At 37.8% G+C, this 25,777-nt stretch overlaps 1 protein-coding gene across 7 annotated transcripts in view; it reads right to left on the reverse strand.

The window, feature by feature from the left end:
• The window catches only part of LOC131500702 (phospholipid-transporting ATPase ABCA3-like), a 186,887-nt gene that overhangs the window by 140,173 nt on the left and 20,937 nt on the right, over positions 1-25,777 (reverse strand). For all 7 annotated transcript variants that reach the window (XR_009256433.1, XR_009256434.1, XM_058710038.1 and 4 more), the window contains 5 exons: positions 23,266-23,393; positions 21,324-21,471; positions 15,285-15,544; positions 2,743-2,859; positions 2,046-2,163 (listed from right to left, as the gene is read on the reverse strand). Coding sequence is in view for 5 of the 7 variants with exons in the window: in XM_058710038.1 (XP_058566021.1) it covers positions 2,046-2,163; positions 2,743-2,859; positions 15,285-15,544; positions 21,324-21,471; positions 23,266-23,393 (771 nt within the window). In the remaining 2 variants the exon portion in view is untranslated. The remainder of the gene's footprint in view (positions 1-2,045; positions 2,164-2,742; positions 2,860-15,284; positions 15,545-21,323; positions 21,472-23,265; positions 23,394-25,777) is intronic.

A 25,777-nucleotide genomic window follows, 5' to 3' on the forward strand; every position in this document is an offset into this window, starting at 1 on the left:
CTGCAGAGCAGTGAGGAAAGGGTGAACTATTTATCACATGTTGCCAGACAACTGCTTATGCACTTGAGGGAAAAATCAATTCACCATATCATACCAGACACAAAAGTATCAATTCCTATATAGAACACAGGAAGATAACTCTGTGCCTTGGAAAAATTTTTTTCACTGAAATATTTAGTATCACAAATTATGAAGGATGAGATTGGTAAAGGAAACAATTGGTTACATTAAAATTGCTATTAAAAGATATGGGGCGCCTGGGTGGCGCAGTCGGTTAAGCGTCCGACTTCAGCCAGGTCACGATCTCACGATCCGTCAGTTCGAGCCCCGCGTCAGGCTCTGGGCTGATGGCTCGGAGCCTGGAGCCTGCTTCCGGTTCTGTGTCTCCCTCTCTCTCTGCCCCTCCCCCGTTCATGCTCTGTCTCTCTCTGTCCCAAAAATAAATAAAAAACGTTGAAAAAAAAATTAAAAAAAAAAAAGATAACATTAACAAAAAGCTAAAAGTTCCAAACTGGGACAAGTTTTGCAACACATTTGCAACTAACAAAAGGTCGGTAGTAGGAATATATAAATAACTCCTGAAAATCAATAATCATAATAGACAAGCATGCACAAACAGATTTTATAGAAAAGGAAACACATGACTCATATTAATAACACTCAGCTTCATCAGTAAGTGGGAAAATGAAGGTTTGAACTGCCATAAGATAGTATTTCATATCTCTAGTATGGCACAAATTAAAGTTTGACAGTAAATTCTGGCAAGGATATGAGCAATAGGAATTCTCATCTTCCTTTAGTGGGGCTGTAAAGGCACACAACCACTTTGGAAATGTTGGACATGGGTAGTCATGCTGGACATTTACAAACCTTGCTATGACCTAGCAATTCCTTTCCTAACTATACACCACAGTGAAAGTCTTATACATATATACCAAAAGACACGTACAAAAACGTTCTAAATATCTAGTCTCCCATAATTCCAGAAACAGAAAACAACAGTATTTGTTTTCTAACTATCTCTTTTTTCTCTTTGGTATATCACATTGTGCCTTATGTTGACACACCACTTTTCTTTACCTCCGGGTTGGCTGGTTTTGTTTTTTAATTTTGGCTGTTTACGGTCATACATAGAATCATGTGCCTTGTGAGGAGCCATTAACTAACAATACTCATGATAATGTACTGAGAAAAATAAAAATAAAATGAAACAGAATTATTGGTCATGACTGCTATTGGTATGTGAGCCCTCAAAAAGGAAGGAAACAATTTTCACTTGCCTTTGTATATTAGATACCGTGCCAGCACAAAGATATGAATGATGCTTGCATCCATTGACTTGACTTCCTATTCCAATCTTCTAGTCTTTCAAAAGTGTTTAAAAACTAATCTCTACAGGAAGCATTCTTTGGTTTATCTCAACCTTAATATGAATTTGGAGGATTTTAATTCTTTTTTCGTGTGTATACTATGATCCATTAATTTTCATTGCTCTCTGCATGTCCTGTCAAATCTTTTTTTGTGCATATGATATGCATGTCTCCAAGGTCAATGTCAGCTCTATGGGACACTATATCTCAAATTCACATCAAACACACAATAAAAATCTATTAATGAAGTACACAGACCCTTTATTTCAGGAAAGCAATTTTGTTGTTTTGTTCCTCTTCACATACCCCAGGATCATCATCGCATACTGACAGACTTTATTCCCTCTAGTAGAATATACAGAAGCCATCTCAATCATTACCATTCTTGCTGGATGGTTAAACAGATACCACATGTGAAGCCACAGGTAAAGGTTAAAAAGAATCCTCAAACATTATCTTATTTTGGTTCTTATCCTTTTTCACGTGTATACTATACTATATTTTCACTGCTCCTTTCATTTCTTTTGGAATCATTTCATGTACATATAATACTTGTCTTTTTAGCTAGAATGTAAACAGAGGCTGCAGATGAGATGGCAAATGAAAGTCACAGGAGCTTCCAAATACAATCCCCACTGAGTCACTGACAATTTTTCCCAGGAGTTTTTGACTTACCTTTATTGAAGAATGTGCTAACCATAAAGCTGAAGAACATTGTGGCGATGGCAAAACATAGCAAAAAGATGAAGACAAGAGATGGGTCACTGTATTGGATAACTGGCACAGGTTCTATCTAGCAAAACAATCAGGAAACCAGTTGAGTCATACTCTAAATGGTGTCACAGCAAAACAACAGAAGAGAAATGAAACATCTTTAAATATTTTAAAAGTCCTAGTGAAACTAATGACAAGCCTCAGGGAGATGAGTAAACAATTCATTAACTACAGAAGGTCCACACTTAGACTTAAAGTTTAGTTTGCTGGAGGGGCGCCTGGGTGGCTCAGTCAGTTGAGCACCCAACTTTGGCTCAGGTCATGGTCTCACGGCTTGTGAGTTCGAGCCTTGTATCAGGCTCTGAGCTGTCAGCACAGAGCCTAAAGCCTGCTTCAGATTCTGTGTCTTCCTGTCTCTCTGCCCCTCCCCTGCTCATGCACTGTCTCTCTGTCTCTCTCTCAAAAATAATAAACATGTTTTTTAAATCTTAAAAAAAAAAAGTTTAGTTTGCTGAGAGACTAAGCAGCACTTGAATTTCCAGAGCGGAGTCACCAATAGGCACATGTTCACTTCCTGAATCCAACAGGACCACACCATATGTATCCGTTTTTACTCTCAGAGTTTAGCTATAGCCTGGACAGTGAAATAGACACTTGCCTTGGCAAAGAAAATAATGCACATCAAAAGGATGATAACTGAATACAAAGAGAGGAATGTGAAGAAATAGGCAGCCCAGAGCATCCAATTACTGAGTCCTATCATGAGCAGGTACTCCTGTGGGAGAATTAACACAAATCAACATCATGTAAAACAATATAATATACAAAATGCTTTCACAAATATTATCTAAATTTCCACCACAATCAAAATTGGTTAAATAAGAAATATTATCATGCCCAATTTATAGAGGAGATCAATGACTTGACTAAAATTACTCACCTAGTGTGTGGGAGCTCTGTGATGCTTATAAGCCCATAGGTGACCTCATCAATAATTTACCTGATATTGTTCAGGCATGAAACACCCTTAATAAAACTATAAACTACTTACATTAATATCCCCTTTCTTTTTATTATACCTTCTTCTAGTAGGGCATAATATATTTTAATTCAATGTAATATAAATATATTTTATAAATGTAAACATGTAATGTAAATATATTTTAATTCAATTACAAAAGATAAAAGCAAATGGACAAATTTTTGGTCAAATTGGCCAGAAAATGAGAGAAGACTCATATTACTAAAATCCAAATGAAACTGGGGACATTACTTCTGATTTTACAGAAATAAAAACAATCACTTAAAGCATACTATGAACAACTATATGCCAAAAAATTAGATAACCTATATAAAAGGCACAAGTTCCTAAAAACACACAATCTACCAAAACTGAATCATGAAGAAAGAGAAAATCTGAACAGATCAATAATGGGGAATAAGATTAGATCATTAATTAAAAACTTCCAACAAAGTACATCCCTGGAGCAGAAGGCTTTGCGGGTGAATTCTATCAAATATTTCAAAAAGAATAAACAATAATCCTTCTCAAACTCTTCCAAACACTTGAAGAGGAGGAAACTCATTTTATAAGTCTAGGGGTCAGACAGATACACATGAAAAGACTACAGACCAATATCCCTTGTGAATATTGACACAAAATTTTTCAACAAAATAGTATCAAACCAGATTTAGCAGCATGTTGAAAGGATTATACACCATGACCAAGTAGGATTTATTCATGGAATGCAAGGAGAGTTAAACATAGAAAATCAACCAATATAATACACCACATTAAGAGAAAACACATGATCATTTCAGTTGATGCAGAAATTCAAGGCTGATAAAATATTCAACTAGAAATAGATGGGAACTTCCTCAACATAACAAAGGCCATATAGAAAAAATAACAGCTAATATCATATTCTTTCACCTAAGATCAAGAGAAAATTAATGATACTAGCTTTAACTCCTATTCAACACAGTATGAGAAGTTCTAACCAGAGCAAATATATATATATATATATATATATATATATATATATATATATATATATATATATATTTATATATATATACACATATACACATATACACACATATATATATATATATATATATATATATATATATATATGTATATGTGTGTGTGTGTGTATCATATGGCATCCAAATTGGAAAGGAAGGAGTACTCTGTTTGCAGATGAGATGATCTTACATGTAAACTCCACAGATTCCACACATTAAAAAAAAGTCATAATTAATAAATGACTCATCAAAGTAGGAGAATACAAAGTCAACACACAAAAATCAGTAGAACTTCTATATACTATCAATGAGCAATCTGAAATGGAAATTAGGAAAACAATTCCATTTATAATAGCATCAAAAAGAATAAAACACATAAGAACAAACTTAACCAAGGATGCAAAAGACTTGTACAATTGAAACAATGAAAAGTGAAAGATCTCTACATTTTGAAGCGAAAACACTCTCATAAAATTGGAAAAAAATTGGAAAATTAGATAAAATTTGGGCACCTGGGTGACTCAGTCCATTAAGCACCTGACTCTTGATATCGGCTCAGGTCATGATCTCGTGGTTGGTGAGATCAAGCTCCACATGGAGCTCTGTGCTGACAGCACTGGCATTATCTACTAAAGTTAAATATTCATAATCTAACATTCAGCAAAAAATGTATAAAATATTCATAGTAGAATTACTTACGATACCCAAACTCCAAACACAGAAGGAAAATAGGTAAGTTTTGATAGTCATACTATGGAATCTTAAAACTCCTATAACTCAATGAATATGAATGAACTACAGCTACATATTTAGCTGTAAAGAATCACACAGACACAATATAGTGCATGATTCCATTTATATCAAGTTCAAAACAGACAAAACTAACTCATGATATTAGAAATCAGGTTACGGTATACTTTAGGGAAAATGTTTTGAGGAAAACACAATCAGACTTCTAGAGTGTTGGCAGTGTTTTATTTCTTAAAGGATCATGGTAATATGGGCATACTTTCTTTATGATAACCCATTCAATTCTACTACAATAGTTTGAATATTAGTGTTTCCTCAAAATTCTTAAGTTGAAAACCTAGTCCCTTTGTAGACAAGTCAAGTAAGAAATTGCTGCGACTGAGGTCAGAGAAGTTTTTTCCTGCTTTCTCCTCTAGGGTGTTAATGGTTTCCTGTCTCACATTCAGGTCCTTCATCCATTTTGAGTTTATTTTTGTGAATGGTGTAAGAAAGTGGTCTAGTTTCATTCTTCTGTATGTTGCTGTCCAGTTCTCCCAGCACCATTTGTTAAAGAGACTGTCTTTTTTCCACTGGATATTCTTTCCTGCTTTGTCAAAGATGAGTTGGCTATACTTTCGTGTGTCCAATTCTGGAGTCTCTATTCTATTCCATTGGTCTATGTGTCTGTTTTTGTGCCAATACCATGCTGTCTTGATGATGACAGCTTTGTAGCAGAGGCTAAAGTCTGGGATTGTGATGTCTCCTGCTTTGGTCTTCTCCTTCAAAATTACTTTGGCAGCTTCTGGGAAGATGGTGGCGTAGGAGGACGCTGGGCTCACCGCATCATGCGGATCACTTAGATTCCACCCACACCTACCTAAATAACCCAGAAAATCGCCAGAAGACTAGCAGAACGGATTCTCCAGAGCCAAGCGTAGATGAGAGGCCCACGGAAGTGGGCAGGAAGGGCAGAGAGGCGGTGCCCGCTAAAGGACTGGCGGGAGGGAGCTGGGGCGGAGGGGCAGCCCACCAGCCAAGCAGAGGCCCCGAGCCTGGCTTGCAAAAGTGGAGGGGCCAGACAGAATGTGTTCGGACAGCAAGCAGGACTTGACATCTGGAAGGTTATAAGTTAACAGATCTGCTTGTAGAGCTGGAGGGCTGGAAGACAACAGGAGGGAGAGTTGTTGAGCCCCAGACGACAGAGCTCAGCTTGGTGGGGAACAAAGGCACTCGCCAGCGCCATCTCCCTCGCCCATCCCCCAGCCAAAATCACAAAGGTAACCAGTTCTCATCACGAAACTTGCTTGCACCATGCAGACACCCAACCCAAGGCTGTCCTTCTGCAGATCCATCCCTCCGGCGGGCCTGACTGCCTCCCGGTGCTGCAGGGCTCCTCCTGAAGCAGATCTCCAAAGGAAAAGCAAGCTGAGCCTGCCCCTCCCGCCCCGGTGCACCTTGCTGATCCACCCCAGCTAATACGCCAGATCCCTAGCACCACAAGCCTGGCAGTGTGCAAGTAGCCCAGACGGGCCACGCCACCCCACAGTGAATCCTGCCCCTAGGAGAGGGGAGGAGAAGGTACACACCAGTCTGACGGTGGCCCCAGCGGTGGGCTGGGGACAGACATCAGGTCTGACTGCGGCCCTGCCCACCAATGCCAGTTATTCAAGACAGCACAAGGGAAGTGCCCTGCAGTTCCGCACCACTCCAGGGACTATCCAAAATGACGAAATGGAAGAATTCACCTCAAAAAAACCTTCAGGAAATAATGACAGCTAACGAACTGATCAAAAACGATATAAACAATATAACAGAAAGTGAATTTAGAATAATATTCATAAAATAAATCGCTGGGCTTGAAAACAGTATAAAGGACAGCAGAGAATCTCTTGCTACAGAGATCAAGGGACTAAGGAAGAGCCAGGAGGAACTCAAAAATGCTATTAATGAGCTGCAAAATAAAATGGAGACAACCACAGCTTGGATAGAAGAGGCAGAGGAGAGAATAGGTGAACTAGAGGATCAAATTATGGAAAAAGAAGAAGCTGAGAAAAAGAGAGATAAAAAAAATCCAGGAGTGTGAGGGGAAAATTAGAGAACTAAGTGATGCACTAACGAGAAATAATCTATGCATAATTGGTATTCCAGAGGAGGAAGAGAGAGGGAAAGGTGATGAAGGTGTACTTGAAGAAATCATAGCTGAGAACTTCCCTGATCTGGGGAAGGAAAAAGGCAATGAAATCCAAGAGGCACAGAGAACTCCCTTCAGAGTGCATCGATCTTCTGCACGACATATCATAGTGAAACTGGCAAAATACAAGGATAAAGAGAAAATTCTGAAATCAGCAAGGGAAAAACATGCTCTAACATATAAAGGGAGACCTATAAGACTTGTGACCGATCTCTACTGAAACTTGGCAGGCCAGAAAGGAATGGCAGGAGATCTTCAATGTGATGAACAGAAAAAATTATGCAGCCGAGAATCCTCTATCCAGCAAGCCTGTCATTTAGAATAGAAGGAGAGATAAAGGTCTTCCCAAACAAACAAAAACTGAAGGAATTCGTCACCACTAAACCAGCCCTACAAGAGATCCTAAGGGGGATCCTGTGAGACAAAATACCAGAAATATCGCTACAAGCATGAAACCTACAGACATCACAATGACTCTAAACCCATATTTTTCTATAATAACACTGAATGTAAATGGACTAAATGCGCCAACCAAAAGACATAGGGTATCAGAATGGATAAAAAACAAGACCCATCTATTTGCTGTCTACAAGAGACTCATTTTAGTCCTGAGGACACTTTCAGATTGAAAGTGAGGGGATGGAGAACTACTTATCATGCTACTGGAAGTCAAAAGAGAGCTGGAGTAGCCATACTTATATCAGACAAACTAGACTTTAAATTAAAGGCTGTAACAAGAGATGAAGAAGGGCATTATACAATAATTACAGGGTCTATCCATAAAGAAGAACTAACAATTATAAATGTCTATGCACCAAATAGGGGAGCCCCCAAGTATATAAAACAATTCACCACAAACATAAGCAATGTTATTGACAAGAATGTGGTAATTGCAGGGGACTTTAATACCCCACTGACAACAATGGGTAGATTATTTAAACACGCGGTCAATAAAGAAACAAGGGCCCTGAATGATACATTGGATCAGATGGACTTGACAGATATATTTAGAACTCTGCATCCCAAAGCAACAGAATATGCTTTCTTCTCGAGTGCACATAGAACCTTCTCCAAGATAGATCACATACTGGGTCACAAAACAGCCCTTCATAAGTATACAAGAATTGAGATCATACCATGCATACTTTCAGACCACAATGCGATGAAGCTTGAAATCAACCACAGGAAAAAGTCTGGAAAACCTCCAAAAGCATGGAGGTTAAAGAACACCCTACTAAAGAAGGAATGGGCCAACCAGGCAATTAGAGAAGAAATTAAAAAATATATGGAAACAAACGAAAATGAAAATACAACATCCAAATGCTTTGGGATGCAGCGAAGGCAGTCCTGAGAGGAAAATACATTGCAATCCAGGCCTATCTCAAGAAACAAGAAAAATCCCAAATACAAAATCTAACAGCACACCTAAAGGAAATAGAAGCAGAACAGCAAAGACAGCCTACACCCAGCAGAAGAAGAAAAATAATAAAGATCAGAGCAGAAATAAACAATATAGAATCTAAAAAACTGTAGAGCAGATCAATGAAACCAAGAGTTGGTTTTTTGAAACAATAAACAAAATTGATAAGCCTCTAGCCAGGCTTGTCAAAAAGAAAAGGGAGATGACCCAAATAGATAAAATCAGGAATGAAAATGGAATTAGTACAACCAATCCCTCAGAAATGCAAGCAATTATCAGGGAATACCAGGAAAAATTATATGCCAACAAATTGGACAACCTGGAAGAAATGGACAAATTCCTAAACACCCACATGCTTCCAAAACTCAAACAGGAGGAAATAAAAAGCTTGAACAGACCCATATCCAGCGAAGAAATTGAATCAGTTATCAAAAATCTCCCAAGAAATGAGTCCAGGACCAGATGGCTTCCCAGGGGAGTTCTACCAGACGTTGAAAGCAGAGATAATACCTATCCTTCTCAAGCTATTCCAAAAAACAGAAAGGGAAGGAAAACTTCCAGACTCATTCTATGAAGCCAGTATTACTTTGATTCCTAAACCAGAGAGAGACCCACTAAAAAAAGAGAACTACAGGCCAAAATCCCTGATGAATATGGATGTAAAAATTCTCAATATGATACTAGCAAATCGAATTCAACAGCATATAAAAAGAAGTATTCACCATGATCAAGTGTGATTCATCCCTGGGATGCAGGGCTGGTTCAACATTCGCAAATCAATCAACGTGATACATCACATTAATAAAAGAAAAGATAAGAACCATATGATCCTGTCAATCGATGCTGAAAAAGCATTTGACAAAATTCAGCATCCTTTCTTAATAAAAACCCTTCAGAAAGTCGGGATAGAAGGAACATACTGAAACATCATGACAGCCAATTATGAAAAGCCCACAGCTAATATCATCCTCAATGGGGAAACACTGAGAGCTTCCCCCTGAGATCAGAAACACGACAGGGATGTCCACTCTCACCGCTGCTGTGTAATATAGTGATGGAAGTGCTAGCATCAGCAATCAGACAACAAAAGGACATCAAAGGCATCAAAATTGGCAAAGATGAAGTCAAGCTTTCACTTTTTGCAAATGACATAATATACATGGAGAACCCGATAGACTCCACCAAAAGTCTGCTAGAACTGATACATGAATTCAGCAAAGTTGTAGGATACAAAATCAATGTACAGAAGTCAGTTGCATTTTTATACACTAACAATGAAGCAACAGAAAGACAAATAAAGAAACTGATCCCATTCACAATTGCACCAAGAAGCATAAAATACCTAGGGATAAACCTAACGAAAGATGTAAAAGATCTGTATGCTGAAAACTACAGAAAGCTTGGGAAGGAAATTGAAGAAGATATAAAGAAATGGAAAAACATTCCCTGCTCATGGGTTGGAAGAATAAATATTGTTAAAATGTCAATACTACCCAAAGCTATCTACACATTCAATGCAATCCCAATCAAAATTGCACCAACATTCTTCTCGAAACTAGAACAAGCGATCCTAAAATTCATATGGAACCACAAAAGGCCCCGAATAGCCAAAGTAATTTTGAAGAAGAAGACCAAAGTAGGAGACATCACAATCCCAGACTTTAGCCTCTACTACAAAGCTGTCATCATCAAGACAGCATGGTATTGGCATAAAAACAGACACAGACCAATGGAATAGAATAGAAACCCCAGAACTAGACCCACAAACGTATGGCCAACTCATCTTTGACAAAGCAGGAAAGAACATCCAATGGAAAAAAGACAGTCTCTTTAACAAATGATGCTGGGAGAACTGGACAGCAACATGCAGAAGGTTGAAACTAGACCACTTTCTCACACCATTCACAAAAATAAACTCAAAATGGATGAAGGACCTGAATGTGAGACAGGAAACCATCAAAACCCTAGAGGAGAAAGCAGGAAACGACCTCTCTGACCTCAGCTATAGCAATTTCTTACTTGACACATCCCCAAAGGCAACGGAATTAAAAGCAAAAATGAACTACTGGGACCTCATGAAGATAAAAAGCTTCTGCAATGCAAAGGAAACAACCAACAAAACTAAAAGGCAACCAACGGAATGGGAAAAGATATTTGCAAATGACATATCGGACAAATGGCTAGTATCCAAAATCTATAAAGAGCTCACCAAACTCCACACCCAAAAAACAAATAATCCAGTGAAGAAATGGGCAGAAAACATGAATAGACACTTCTCTAAAGAAGACCTCCAGATGGCCAACAGGCACATGAAAAGATGCTCAACATCGCTCCTCATCAGGGAAATACAAATCAAAACCACACTCAGGTATCACCTCACGCCAGTCAGAGTGGCCAAAATGAACAAATCAAGAGACTATAGATGCTGGAGAGGATGTGGAGAAATGGGAACCCTCTTGCACTGTTGGTGGGAATGCAAATTGGTGCCGCCACTCTGGAAAACAGTGTGGAGGTTCCTCAAAAAATTAAAAATAGACCTATCCTATGACCCAGCAATAGCACTGGTAGGAATTTACCCAAGGGATACAGGAGTACTCGTGCATAGAGGCACTTGTACCCCAATGTTTATAGCAGCACTCTCAACAATAGCCAAATTGTGGAAAAAGCCTAAATGTCCATCAACTGATGAATGGATAAAGAAATTGTGGTTTATATACACAATGGAGGACTACGTGGCAATGAGAAAGAATGAAATATGGCCCTTTGTAGCAACGTGGATGGAACTGGAGAGTGTGATGCTAAGTGAAATAAGCCATACAGAGAAAGACAGATACCATATGTTTTCACTCTTATGTGGATCCTGAGAACCTTCAAAGAAACCCATGGGGGAGGGGAAGGAAAAAAAAAAAGAGGTTAGAGTGGGAGAGAGCCAAAGCATGAGACTCTTAAAAAGTGAGAACTGAGGGTTGATGGGGGGGTGGGAGGGAAGGAAGGGTAGGTGATGAGCACTGAAGAGGGTATCTTTTGGGATTAGCACTGGGTGTGGCATGGAAACCAATTTGACAATAAATTTCATATATTAAAAAAAAATTACTTTGGCTATTTGGGGCCTTTTGTGATTCCATACAAATTTTAGGATTGCTTGTTATAGCTTCGAGAAGAATTTGGCGCAATTTTGATTGGGGTTCCATTGAATGTGTTAATTTCTTTGGGTACCATTGACATTTTCACAGTATTTATTCTTCCAATCCATAAGCATGGAATGTTTTTCCATTTCTCTGTATCTTCTTCAATTTCCTTCATAAGCTTTCTATAGTTTTCAGCATACAGATCTTTTACATCTTTGGTTAGGTTTATTCCTAGGTATTTTATGCTTCTTGGTGCAATTGTGAATGGGATCAGTTTATTTGTCTTTCTGTTGCTTCATTATTAGTGTATAAGAATGCAACTGATATCTGTACATTAATTTTGCACCTTGCAACTTTGCTGAATTCATGTATCAGTTCTAGTAGACTTTCGGTGGAGTCTATTGGGTTTTCCATGTATAATATCATGTCATCTGGAAACAGTGAAAGCTTGACTTCATCTTTGCCAATTTTGATGCCTTTGATTTCCTTTTGTTGTCTGATTGCTGATGCTAGAACTTCCCATACTAAACAACGTGGTAAGAGTGGATATCCCTGTCGTGTTTCTGATCTCAGGGGGAAAGCTCTCAGTTATTCCCCATTGAGGATGATTATTAGCTGTGGGCTTTTCATAAATAGCTTTTATGATGTTTAAGTATGTTCCTTCTATCCCGACTTTCTCGAGGGTTTTTATTAACGAAGGATGCTGAATTTTGTCAAATGCTACGTCTCCAAAGGCAAGGGAATTAAAAGCAAAAGTGAACTATTGGGACCTCATGAAGAGGAAAAGCTTCTGCACTGCAAAGGAAACAATCAACAAAACTAAAAGGCAACCAACAGAATGGGAAAAGATATTTGCAAATGACATATCAGACAAAGGGCTAGTATCCAAAATCCATAAATAACTCACCAAACTCCACACCCAAAAAACAAATAACCTAGTGAAGAAATGGGCAGAAGACATGAATAGATACTTCTCTAAAGAAGACATCCAGATGGCCAAGAGGCACATGAAAAGATGCTCAACGTCATTCCTCATCAGGGAAATACAAATCAAAACCACACTCAGGTATCACCTCATGCCAGTCAGAGTGGCCAAAATGAACAAATCAGACTATAGATGCTGGCGAGGATGTGGAGAAACGGGAACCCTCTTTCACTGTTGGTGGGAATGCAAACCAGTGCAGCCACTCTGGAAAACAGTGTGAAGGTTCTTCAAAACATTAAAAATAGATCTACCGTATGACCCAGCAACAGCACTCCTAGGAATTTACCCAAGGGATATAGGAGTGCTGATGCATAAGGGCACTTGTACCCCAATGTTTATAGCAGCACTTTCAAAAATAGCCAAATTATGGAATGAGCCTAAATGTCCATCAACTGATAAATGGAATTAAGAAATTATGGTTTATATACACAATGGAATATACGTGACAGTGAGAAAGAATGAAATCTGGTCTTTTGTAGCAACATGGATGGAACTGGAGAGTGTTATGCTAAGTGAAATAAGTCATACGAAGAAAGACAGATATCTTATGTTTTCATTTTAAGGTGGATCCTGAGAAACTTAACAGAGGACCATGGAGAAGGGAAAGGGGAAAAAAAGTTAGAGAGAGGGAAGGAGGCAAACCATAAGAGACTCTTAAAAACTGAGAATAAACTGAGGGTTGATGGGGGGTGAGAGGGAGGGGAAAGTGGGTGATGGGCATTGAGGAGGGCACCTGTTGGGATGAGCACTGGGTGTTGTATGGAAACCAATTTGACAATAAATTTCATATTAAAAAAATAAACACACCTACCAATTTTTTTTCAAAAGAAACAAAAAAACCAATTTGACAATAAATTTCATATTAAAAAAATAAACACACCTACCAATTTTTTTCCAAAATAAACAAAAAAACAAACCAGTTTGACAATAAATTTCGTATTAAAAAAAAAAAAACCAAAACCTAGGCCCCACTCTAAGGGCACTTTGAGGTGGGGCCATTGAGAAATGATTAGGTGATGAGGGATGAGCCCTCATGCATCAGAATAGTGCCATTATAAAGCAGACCCTGGAGAGCTTGCATTCCTTCTGTCACAGGAGGAGACAGTGATGAGGTGCCATCTATGAACCAGAACCACAGAGTGTGTTCTCATCAGACATTCTGAATCTGCTGGCACATTGATCTTGGACTTTCCCGGCTCTGGAAATGAGAGAAGTAAATTTCTATTGCTTATAAGGTATACTGTTTGATATTTTTGTTATAGTAGCCTGAAGGGATTAAAACACATACACTTAGGACTTGTGTATTTTTTTGTTTGTATATTATACTTCAATGAAAATTTTTTAAAAATGAAATATAAATAAGTCACAATGTTGACATTTATGTACCATGTTCTGGGGACTCAAAGAAAAAACTTTAAATTATAATTGAGAATTAAAAAGAGACCATCAACAAGGAGATAGCAGCACAACATTTGGGACAAGTAAGTTAACTGTGTGTACACCAACCAGAAAACAAAGAGGAAAGCATTACAGTCAGAGGAAACATAAACATAAAGGAAGTTTCAAAAAAGCCATTCGTTTGATGGATGGATAAGGAGATGTGTGACAAGAGCCCTGAGTGAGAAGAGCTGGATGGGGAGCAACAACATGAGCCTGATACATGAAGTGTTGTGGCCACTAAGAAAGGAAAGAGAGAAAATGATATGATTCAAGATTACACAAGGAGATAAGTGACATGGAGATGGCCAATGTGAACAGTCACATCTAACAGCTACTGAGTATTCAACTATGCGCCTGGCAATCTATCAAACACTCAACATGCATTTCCTCCTTTATGCCTCAAAACAGCTGGTCCAGGTGACTAGATAGTGATAACTTTTCACACAATATCTAGTTGAATATCATGACAGTCCTGCAAATTAGTTTTACTCAATTTATATCTGAGAAAAAAGGCTAGAAAAGTTATATGACATGTCACAGTTAATAAACAACAGAGATAGGATTTAAATCTATGATTTATCAGTTCCTGAAACAAATTAGGCAATAAATCAACCATATGTGTATGTACATGTGTATGCATGTGTGTGTGTGTGTATACATATAATTTATATAAGTCATCTCACCCTCCATATTTATATTATACACTTATATATTATATAAAATTATTTTATATTATGTATTTTATATATTTACATTATATATATTATACACATTATTGGCTAAATGACTGGAGTTTGAACTGCAAAGCATGTGGCCATAACACAACATGCTCTCTGACCAAGAAACAGAAATTCTGAAGGGAACTATGAGAGGTCATTTAGAAAAAAAAATTCAGATATCAGAAAATGGAAAAACTAATCACAGAATCATAGAATCTTGACATTTAATTGCATCCGAATTCATCAAGACAATTCCACAGCCCAGTTGATTATTTCTTTGTAACTCACCTTATTCCAGAGAGATTTAGAGCATTTGGCATTTAAATTCTATCTGTAATTATCTTCTGGAACTAAAACTAAAGACCAATCCAATAATTCCAATAAAAAAAAATTCTAGAAAACTGCAAAGAGAAATAAGTGTTCACTTTCAGTTGCTACCAAAACATAACCATCCACCAGTGCTGAGTGGTCAGAAATAATCCAACCCTCCACAAAAATTTATGCTACAAACCCAACTTTTTCTACAGAAATTCTATCTACCACAAGAAAAGGAAAGTTACCTTCAATCGGTTTTCCTTTTCCCACACAATAGCCTGAATGAGGGTAAGATGATTCATAGAGAAGATAAATAAGATTACTAAAGGGATGAAAATACCAAAAAAGGTATAGAAGTAATCATGAGAATATGCTGGATATGGAAATCTCTGAACAAATACAGCGACTTCTCGGAATAGCTTTTGTGTAGCCTTGTGATTATAGTATTTCATGATGGCAATATCCACGGCATGCTGCATAGCCAGGAACCCTTCAGTGATGTACCCTAAGTGAGAAAACAAGGATTGCTAAGTACAACAGAACAAGTAACAGCTGAGCTGAACAAAGAAAAAGGTAACTGAACTATGTCAAAGACAAAAAACAAAGTTAATTATTGTAAAGAGGCCCTTGTTATAGTCTTAAATTTCCCAGAGCAGCTATTATGGTTTCCCCACACAAACAGATAATAAATACTTTTTATTATTTAAAAAATACAAATATGGTTGACACACAATGTTACATTGGTTTCAGGTCTACAACATAGTGATTTGACAAGTTTATACGTTATGCTGTGCTTACGAGTGCAGATACTATCTGTCACCATAAAATGCTATTACACTACAATTCACTATACTCCTTATATTGTGCCTTTATTCTCATGACCTATTTACTCCTTAAATGGAAGCCTGTATCTCCCATTCCCCTTCACCCATTTTTCCTATCCCTCCCTCCTCTGGCAACCATCAGTTTGTTCTCTGTATTTATAGGTCTGATTTTGCTTTTTGTTTATTCATTTGTTTTTTTTAAGATTCTTTTTAAAAGGATCCTGAGGCACCTGGGCGGTTCGATGGGTTAAGCATTCAACTCTTGATTTTGGCTCAGGTCATGATCTCACGTTTGTGGGTTCAAGCCCCATGTTGAGCTCGACACTGACAGTGTAGAGCCTACTTGGATTCTCTCTCTCTCTCTCTCTCTCTCTCTCTCTCTCTCCCCCCCATCTCTCTCTGCCTCTGCCCTGCTTGCTCACTCATATGCTCACACACACTCTCTCCAAAAAAAAAAATTAAAAAATAATAAAAGGATCCTAATTCCCAGCTTCCCAGAAAGTAAATATTGTATGAAATTACAGAACTGCTTTCTGAAATTTCAATCAACTGAATGAGAATTACTGTATAGGTATAGATTTTAATTCAGTACTCTTGACATTTGAAAAATTAAGTGTAGTTCATACTGTGAGCTGATATCCACTAAGGCAGTAATACTCAGTGTGGTCTTTAGATCTGTGGTAGTATGCAAAAGCTTCTTGCCGTCATATAACTTTAGTATGAAAATGAGCAAACACTTAAAAAACTTATTAAAATTTGGCATTGCTGTGACATCTGAAACTGATTTTTCTATTAATCTATACAAATTCTTTATAGATTTTGAATGTGAATATGTGTAACATTTTCTCCCCTCTGGATCTTTCCTTACTATATATTTTTTTAATGTTCATTTTTTTTTTTTGAGAGAGAGAGAGCGAGCAGGGGAGGGGCAGAAAGGGGGAGACAGAGAATCTGAAGCAGGCTCTGTGCAGCGAGTGCAGAGCCCAATGCGGGGCTGAACTCACCAACTGTGAGATCATGACCTGAGCCAAAATGAAGAGTTGGACGCTTAACCAATTGAGCCACCCAGGCACCCCTTGCCTTACTATTTTTTTTCTGTTTATTTAGTTTTGAGAGAGAGAGTGAGACAGAGTGTGAGTGGGGGAGGGCCAGAGAGAGAGGGAGACACAGAATCAGAAGCAGGCTGCAGGCTCTGAGCTGTCAGCACAGAGCCCCACACGGGGCTAGAACCACTAACCGTGAGAACATGACCTGACCTGAAGTCGGACGCCCAACCAACTGAGCCACCCAGGTGCCCCGCCTTACTATTTTTAATAGTGTCTTTCACATAAGCAGAAGTATTTAATTTTAATGAAGTCAATTTATCCATTTTTTCCCCTTTTATGGTAATACTTTTTCTGTCTTAATGAATCATTGCTAGCCCCAAATTCATGAAGATATTCTCATAAATTTTGTTGTGGAAGATTTATGATTTTAGCTTTTGCATTTAGGTTTATGATTATCTCGTTAATTAACTAATTTTGTGTAGATATGAGTTAGTGATCAAGATTCATTCTTTCCATATAAATGCCATGTTATTCCATCACAATTTGTTCAAAAGATTTCATTTCCCCAGTGAATTATATTTGCATCTTTGTGGAAAATCAAATGTCTATTTCCAGATACCTCATTCTTTCTATTAGTGTATTTCTTCATCCTTAAACCTATACAGTTTTGTCTTAATTATGTACATTTGTACTAAGTCTTAAATGTTCTTTAACACTGGCATTCCTTTCCAAGATTTTTTTTTTACTAAGCTAGACCCTTTGCATTTCCTTATAAATTTTAGGATAGCTTGCCAATTTTTTCAAAAAAGACTGCTGGGATTGTGACTGTCACTATATTGCTATCATAAATCAATTTAGGGAGAATCTACATCCTAACAATTTTGAGTCATCCAACCAATGAGATTTAGATATCATTTGTTTAGGTGTTTAAATTATCTCTCAGAAATGTTTTGTTATTTCTGGTGTAGATTTATAATTTATTTTTGTAGACTGGCTTTCTATCTTGGGTATTTGCTAAATTAATACATTGTATGTAATACTTTTTTGTGGATCTCTTCAGAATTTCCTGCACACGTGATTCTGTCAACTTCAAACAAAGGTAATTTCACTCTTTCCTTTCCAAAATCTATACCTTTTATTTCATTTCCTTTTTCTAATACAAGCTAAGACATCCAGTAATATGCTGAATAGAACTGATGAGAGCAAACAACTTTACTTTATTCCTGATTACTAGGGGAGAAATGTTCAATATTTCACTAGGAAGATAACAAATTTCTACACATGTACTTGATCAGATTCAGAAACTTCACTGTTTTTGTTTTGTTTTGTTTTAGAAAGAGGGAGAGACAGCATGCATGCACATGAGTGCACAAGCAGGGGAGGGGCAGAGGGAGAGAGAAAGAATCTCAAAGCAGTCTCCATGCCCAGCGTGGAGCCCAAAGTGGGGCTCAAAGCAGGGATGGATCTCACCACCATGAGATCATGACCTGAGCCAAAATCAAGAGTTAGATGCTTAACAGAGCCACCTGGGGGGGGGGGGGGGGGGGGGGGGGAGGGGCAGCCAGAAACTTCACTTGTATTGCTACTTTGGTTTGGAGAGTTTTTAAAATATACCTCTATATTTTGGGAAAAAATGTAGTCTTACAGAAAAGTTGCAAAAATAATAGAGACAGTCCCATATACCATGCATTCTCAACAGAGGGTTATACAACTTCAATTAGACCACAGCACACAGAGCAGATCTGTAGTGTACCTGTAGTATTAAAATTTCATGAGAACACGTAGGGAGAAAATATCCAAAATGATTCTCTAGAAGGGCAATGATGAAAAAAATATTGAGAAATATTGCTTACACACTGCACCCACCTTCCCAAATATCGTATCTTATACTATCATGGTAAATCTGTCATAACTAAGAAATTGACAATGGCACAATACAATTTCTAATTTATACAAACTTTGGATTCACCAGTTTCTCACCAATGTCATTTTTTTTCTGTTGCAGAACCCCCATCCAAGATACTACATTGTATTTAGGTGTCATGTCTCCATAGTCTCCTTTGATCTATGAAACTTTATCATCCTTTCTTGTTTTTTAAAACCTTGAGAGTTTTCAAGAATACTGGGCATGTATTTTGGAGAATTATCTACAATTTGGGTTTGCATGATGTTTTTTTTACTAATAGACTAGAATTAAAAGTTTCAGAGAAAGATACCACAGAGGTAAAGTGGCCTCTTCATCAAATTGTATCAGGGAATATTTGCTATCAACATGACATCAAAGTACTCATAAAATTATTTTAAATTCCTTGGCTACTAATTCCAATATCCAGCTTCTCAGTTCACTTATTTATAATGACTCTTTTTTTCTTTTAATTTTAGGTAACATTTTCCTGCTTCTTTGCATGTCCTATAATTTTGGATCTCATGCCAGAAATTGTGATTAAAGGAAGAGTGGACACTAAAGTGTATAATCGTTTGTTCTGTTTTCTTAAAGATGCTAGCTCCTTCCTTTGTCATACAGCTAGAGGAAGGAGCTGACCATTTAAATTCCAAGAGTTCAGCTGAGTTGGGCTGAACCTGGGCCTCAACTTAACTTACAGATTGCCTCCTATTCCTTGCCACTACAACCAGCAGTGCCAGGAACTCTCTATGGATCATTAAAAAGAGTTTCTTAGGGTTTCTACCCAGGAACATATTATTAATTTGGCTACTACTATGGTGTGAATGTTCACGTCTCCCCAAATCCATATGTAGAAATCCTAACCCCTAAGGGTGATGGTATTAGAAGGTGGGATCTGTGAGATGTGTTTTAATCATGACAGTGCAGCCCTCATAAGTGGGATTAGTGCCTTATAAAAGAGGCTCCAGAGATCTCCTTAGTCCTTTCCACCAACTGAGGACATAGTGAGAAAGCACAAGTGAGAAACTTAGGAAGGGGGCCCCTCACCAGAACATGACCATGCTGGAGCCTTCATCTTGAACTTCACAGCCTCCAGAACTGTGAGCAAGAAATTTCTGTTGTTTATAAGCTGCCCAATATGTGGTATGTATTTTGTTACAGCAGCCTAAGTGAGCTAATACAGCTGCCATGGCCAGACCGCTCCCCAGAAGGGCTGTATCAGCTTGTGTGGCCTCCCTTCTGCAGTGCATTTACATACCCCTGGCAACCCTTAGCATTATCCAACTAACCCTTATAAAATCATACCCCAGGCGAAGTTCATAACGCATGCAGTATGTATGGTAGAAAAGACATAAGATTCCTTGTTAAATTTTATGATGGGAAAAAGTTTAAAATATTTATTAAAGAAAATAATAACAAAATAATAAAGAAAATAAAGAAATAAAGAAAATAATAACATGCAAAACAATCCCACCACCTAACAGAGTAAAAGTTTTCATATTTGGAAATTTGTCCCAGCTTTGTGCTGATAAATATGCAGTTTACACAGTTATCATTTCAAAATACAGTTCTGAACTCTGCTTTTTCAGAAGATTTAATGATGGCTATTTTTAATGAATGTACAATGTTCAGTAAAATTAAATTTTATACTTTTGTTATTCATTTACCATATTTAAGATGCAGGTTATTTCAAATTTTTATGAATTATGGTGAACTGGTTATAGCTTGTTTTTCTTGTTGGATAATTTCCTCAAGGTAAATGTGCATTATTGTTAATAAAAACAAAGCCCCACTTAAAGATGTTTTAACGGTAGTTTGTATAATATATTTTAAATTAATAGAACTATATTAGAAACTGTTTATCAACCCAACAGAGCAGCATACAGTTATAATGGATCAGACCGTGTCAGTACCCAGGAACACGTATGTTAAAGTCATTAAAATCCAAATTTCACAAGTGAACCTACATGAAAAAATAAGGATATACAATGACCAGGAAAAGATAAAAATACATTGTTCCAATATACAGAAGTTTTATATAGGTTTTTGGACACTGAAAATTTTAAATAAAGAAATCACCAGTAGAATTTAAGAAACACAACAGATGAACATGGGGGAAGGGAAGGGAAAAAAGATAAAAACAGAGAGGGAGGCAAACTATAAAAGACTCTTAAACGCAGAGAACAAACTGGGTTGCTGGAGGGAAGTAGATGGGGGGATGGGCTAAATGGGTGATGGGCATTAAGGAGGGCACCTTTAGGACTGACCACTGGGTGCCATATGTAAGAGAGGAATCACAAGATTCTACTCCTGAAACCAAGACTACACTGTATGTTAACTAATTTGAATTTAAATTTAAAAAAAAGAAGAAGAAATCACCAGCACAGTAAGTTAAAAATTAACAATTTTCATCACAAGGTTAAAGAAATACAGGTATAAACATGTGATGCCTTAAGAGCCTTACTTATATGACTAGGATATAAGAATAAGTATGATTAAAGATCTGCTTACCAGGACTCCCCCCATGGGAACTACGTTCACTTCTGGGTCCCAAAGAAGGAAAAGTTGGAAAGAGAACACCTGTTTCCCAGCCTTCTGTTCGGACAAAACCCACATACTTGTTCCTCTGAAAACTACTAAAACGCAGATAATATTTTACCTACAGGGAACAAAAAGAAATGATACCTGTAAACAAAAGATGATTAAGGAAGAATGAGAAACAAAAGGAAGTTAAAGAAAAATCGCATGTGTGTGATTCTGAGGCAGACTGTTGAGCACTAAGTGGATTCCGAACATTAGGCAGTGGAGCAGACTTGTCATATGGCTATTGTGGGTTTGCGGTAAACAAACACGGTGGCAACTTGCACACCAGTGCCAATGTCTTTTTCCCAAAATAGACAGCTGGCATGCATACTGAAATGAAACACACCAAAAGATGCTGCTAATTTCTCTTCCCATTACATCAGCCAAGTGTTTTGAGAGGAAAATCCCTTCCTCCCCTAAAAGTGATTGTAACATAAGAAAGAATCCCACATGAGGACAGAGGAGAAATGTGATAAAATATAAATGTGGAATACTGCATAATTTCATTATTAAATGAAAAGGTAATACTAATTCTAGAGAACTAAATAAACCTCAAGGTAGAGCATGCTGGGTCTAAGTAGCTTTACAAGACAGAAAATGGTCCAGCAGTTGCCTAGAGTCAAGGGTCAGACCAGAGAAATCAGTAACATCAGGAGGAGCAGGCCGATGTCATAAATCTAGGTAAATATTAATATACTCAGTTATCAAGCCGAGAACTTCAGACACTTACTGCACGTTCAAGGACTAAGACATAGAACCTATTCCTCAAGGAGCTCAAATTCTAGTTGAGACAACATAGATATTTACTTTACAGCAAATTCAATGATAGTAACATGTAAGGAGCATTTATGGGAGTATGGAGGAGGACAGAGGTAGGTATGGTTAGGAGAGACTGTACAGCAAGTCACAGTAGCAATGTTAAAGGTAAGAGAGTGAGCCAAGTGGCAGGGACAGTGGGGAGATTGTCCAAGGAAAAACAGGTGAAGTTTGAAACTGTACCAAAAACATTCTAACCAGTCTGTATCTACACTGATGAGCCTACATCAGCACCAGCTCATACCAAATTAGTAACTTGAGGGGATTTTACATACGTGAAAGGAGTGAAAGAGTGAGGGAAGAGAATGAAAACATACCTCCAACTCTACTTACAACCCAGCGGTTTTCCTTACTTTTTCCTTCCACTGAGAACCAGCAGTTATCTTAAATGCAGAATTATAGCTCCATGCGTACATCTATACTATATTTTGATTATTTCCCTCAACACCAAGGACACCAAGTTCAAAGCACAGTCCTTGTCTCTCCTTCTTGGAGGTTGTTATCAGAATCTTCCTCAGGGTCTGCCTATGTCCTAATTCTGATTCCACTTGGCTAAACCTTGGCACTGTTTTCTAGATTTAGATTCTGGTGAAAAACTATGAGAGTCAAACAAAAGAAAGAGGGACATTTTCATGCTGTGTTCCATGCTGGTGAAGATGCAGCTGCTTTTAACCCCTCAGGTCTTTTGAGCTGGGAAATCTGCATTCACTTCACCATCATGTACAGAGCTGGGAAGGAGCTGTATCAGATACAGTGGGAAAGGTAATATCCTTGGTGGTCAATGTCTCCTACGATTCTGATTTATAAGGAGAAAATCTAGTACATGGTAAATTTAATTCTTTCCCCACCAACATAAAGCTCTGGCTAAATAAATGCACATACGCAGAAATTAGTTAGATTTGGATTTAAATCCCTGCTCAACTATGTACAAGCAGTATGATCTTGGGTAAGTTGCAGTCCCCCCACTTAATAAATGAAATAATTATGCCTCTACTTCATTAAACCTCAGAAACTGGAAGCACACTTATGAAGTTTCTACATAAAACCGTCTTACCTTAAGTGGTAGGGGATCATCACTATTTTGGAATTCATGGTCAAAAATAATAGCAACCAACACTTTTTTAGAGTTATTCTCTTGTTTAACATACTCTTCAAAATCTCGTTCTGAAGAAAAGCCTTGAACTGTAGAAAGAAAAATAAATCTAGTGTGTGAGTTGCCCACATACAGGCAAATGTATCTATCTGAGTGCCTTTTCTATCTATAAGATGGAAAAATGCTTTACACGGATGAAAGATTATCAACATATAAATTTTAAAACACTGTTGCTCAGGGGTACCTGGGTGGCTCAGTTGGTTAAGAGTCCAACCTCGGCTTAGGTCATGATCTCATGGTTTGTGAGCTCAAGCCCCGCATCGGGCTCTGTGCTGACAGCTCAGAGCCTGGGGCCTACTTCAGGTTCTGTGTCTCCCTCTTTCTCTCTCCCTCCCATACTTGTGCTGTCTCTCAAAAATAAGTAAATATATATATTTTTAAAGTAAATTTAAAACAGTGTTCAAACATCGGCACAACAAACTAATGGATATTAGGAGTGCATGGGGCGCCTGGGTGGCGCAGTCGGTTAGGCGTCCGACTTCAGCCAGGTCACGATCTCGCGGTCCGTGAGTTCGAGCCCCGCGTCAGGCTCTGGGCTGATGGCCCGGAGCCTGGAGCCTGTTTCCGATTCTGTGTCTCCCTCTCTCTCTGCCCCTCCCCCGTTCATGCTCTGTCTCTCTCTGTCCCAAAAAAAAAAAAAAAAAAAAAAAAAAAAAAAAAAAAAAAAAAAAAAGGAGTGCATGAAAATCTAGGAGTTTTAAAAGTTTGACCACAAGTTTAAAGTATAATTAAAAAAAATAAAGTATAATGAATCATTATAATAAATACATACTGAAATAAAGCAAGGAAGAGGGATACTTCTAAAGTGTTTTGAAATTTTCATTTTAGAAGGAAATAACAAAATTGATCCATGAAATCTATTCAAAGTCGTGTACGATGAGAATCTCTAATATCTGAATAAAAACTACGTAGAAGTTGAAGAATGAAACAACTTCACAATTTTAATATTGGAGGTGATTATGTGTGATAATCATTATTTTTGGTAGTTTGGAAATGCCAAGTGTGCATACTTTTCTCAAGGTGGGCACAGCTGGAATATAAATTCCAAAGATGCAAGCAGGATGTCAGGGACTAGAATCAGGTTTGCACCCATGCAAGGTGACCAGGAGCAGGACAAAACAAAATCCTCAGAGAGTTTAAATGATCAAAGCTGGAAAAACAAAGTCCACCAAATTAAACAAAACAAAACAAAACAAAACATAGGAACACAGCTGGAAATTTCAGAATATTATCCTGAAAGTACACTGTGAACAAGGTGAAGTGCATACAAACAGGTAGTCAGGTACACTTTGGGGCATGTAGCCTCTGCTTCTGCATCTGAACTTAACCACTGTCATCATCTCACCTGTGCATTCTTTACGTCCCAGGGGACCTTCCATCTGCCTTAACCATGGAATGTTGTGGGAATAGCCACAATTCTTTGTAACTGCCTGGCCAAGGTGGTAAGGGACTGAGGAGGGATCCACCAGTTTGTCAGTCTGTTTTCATTAATTTATCTGGGCTTCAAGGAAGGTGTTACCTGCTCAAGGAGGGGTATGTGAAAAGACTAAGAGAGATAAAGGGAGATAGTGAGAGATTTTTTTAAATGTTTATTTTATTTTTTAGAGAGAGAGAGAGAGAGAGAGAGGGAGAGAGAATGGGGGAGGGAGAGAGAGAGAGGCAGACACAGAATCCAAAGCAGGCTGCAGGCTCCAAGCTGTCAGCACAGAGCCCCACACTGGGCTCGAAATCACAAACCCCAAGATCAAGACCTGAGCCTCAGGAGTTAACTTACTGAGCCACCCATGTGCACTGAAAGTGAGAGATTTATGAGTGCTTAATCAGGCTAAAACATGTGTTTGTGTGGATTTCTCAAAAATAGAACTGGAGGGAAATTTATTTATTATTTATTTTCATTTATTATCTGGGGTGGCTTTATTTTTTCCCCAGCTTTATTGAAGTACATGACACATAAAAGTTGGGTATTTAAGCTGTAAAACATGATAATGTGATATATGTATACACTGTGAAATGACTGTAACAATCAAGCTAATTAATATCTCCACCACGACACAGTTACCACTTACTTTATTTTAAAAATTTTCTGCCCAGAGTGATTTAGGTGTTACTGACAAAATAAAATTGTATATATGTAGGTTGTATAATGGGATTTTAAGGTAACATTATGTTTTAATATATGCATAGACTGTGAATTGATTACCAAAATCAGGTTAATTAACTCATCTATCACCTTTTGTAGTCACCATCCTCTTTTATGAGAAGAACACTGCAAGATCTACTTCCGGAATAAATTTTATATACACTATATAGTGTTATTGACTATAGTCACCATGTACATTAGATTTCCAGGACTTATTCATCTTTATAACTGAAAGTTCATACACCCTGACCAAAATCTCCCCATTTTCCCCAC

This window comes from Neofelis nebulosa, chromosome 18 (genome assembly GCF_028018385.1).
Source record: "Neofelis nebulosa isolate mNeoNeb1 chromosome 18, mNeoNeb1.pri, whole genome shotgun sequence".
NCBI lineage: Eukaryota > Metazoa > Chordata > Mammalia > Carnivora > Felidae > Neofelis > Neofelis nebulosa.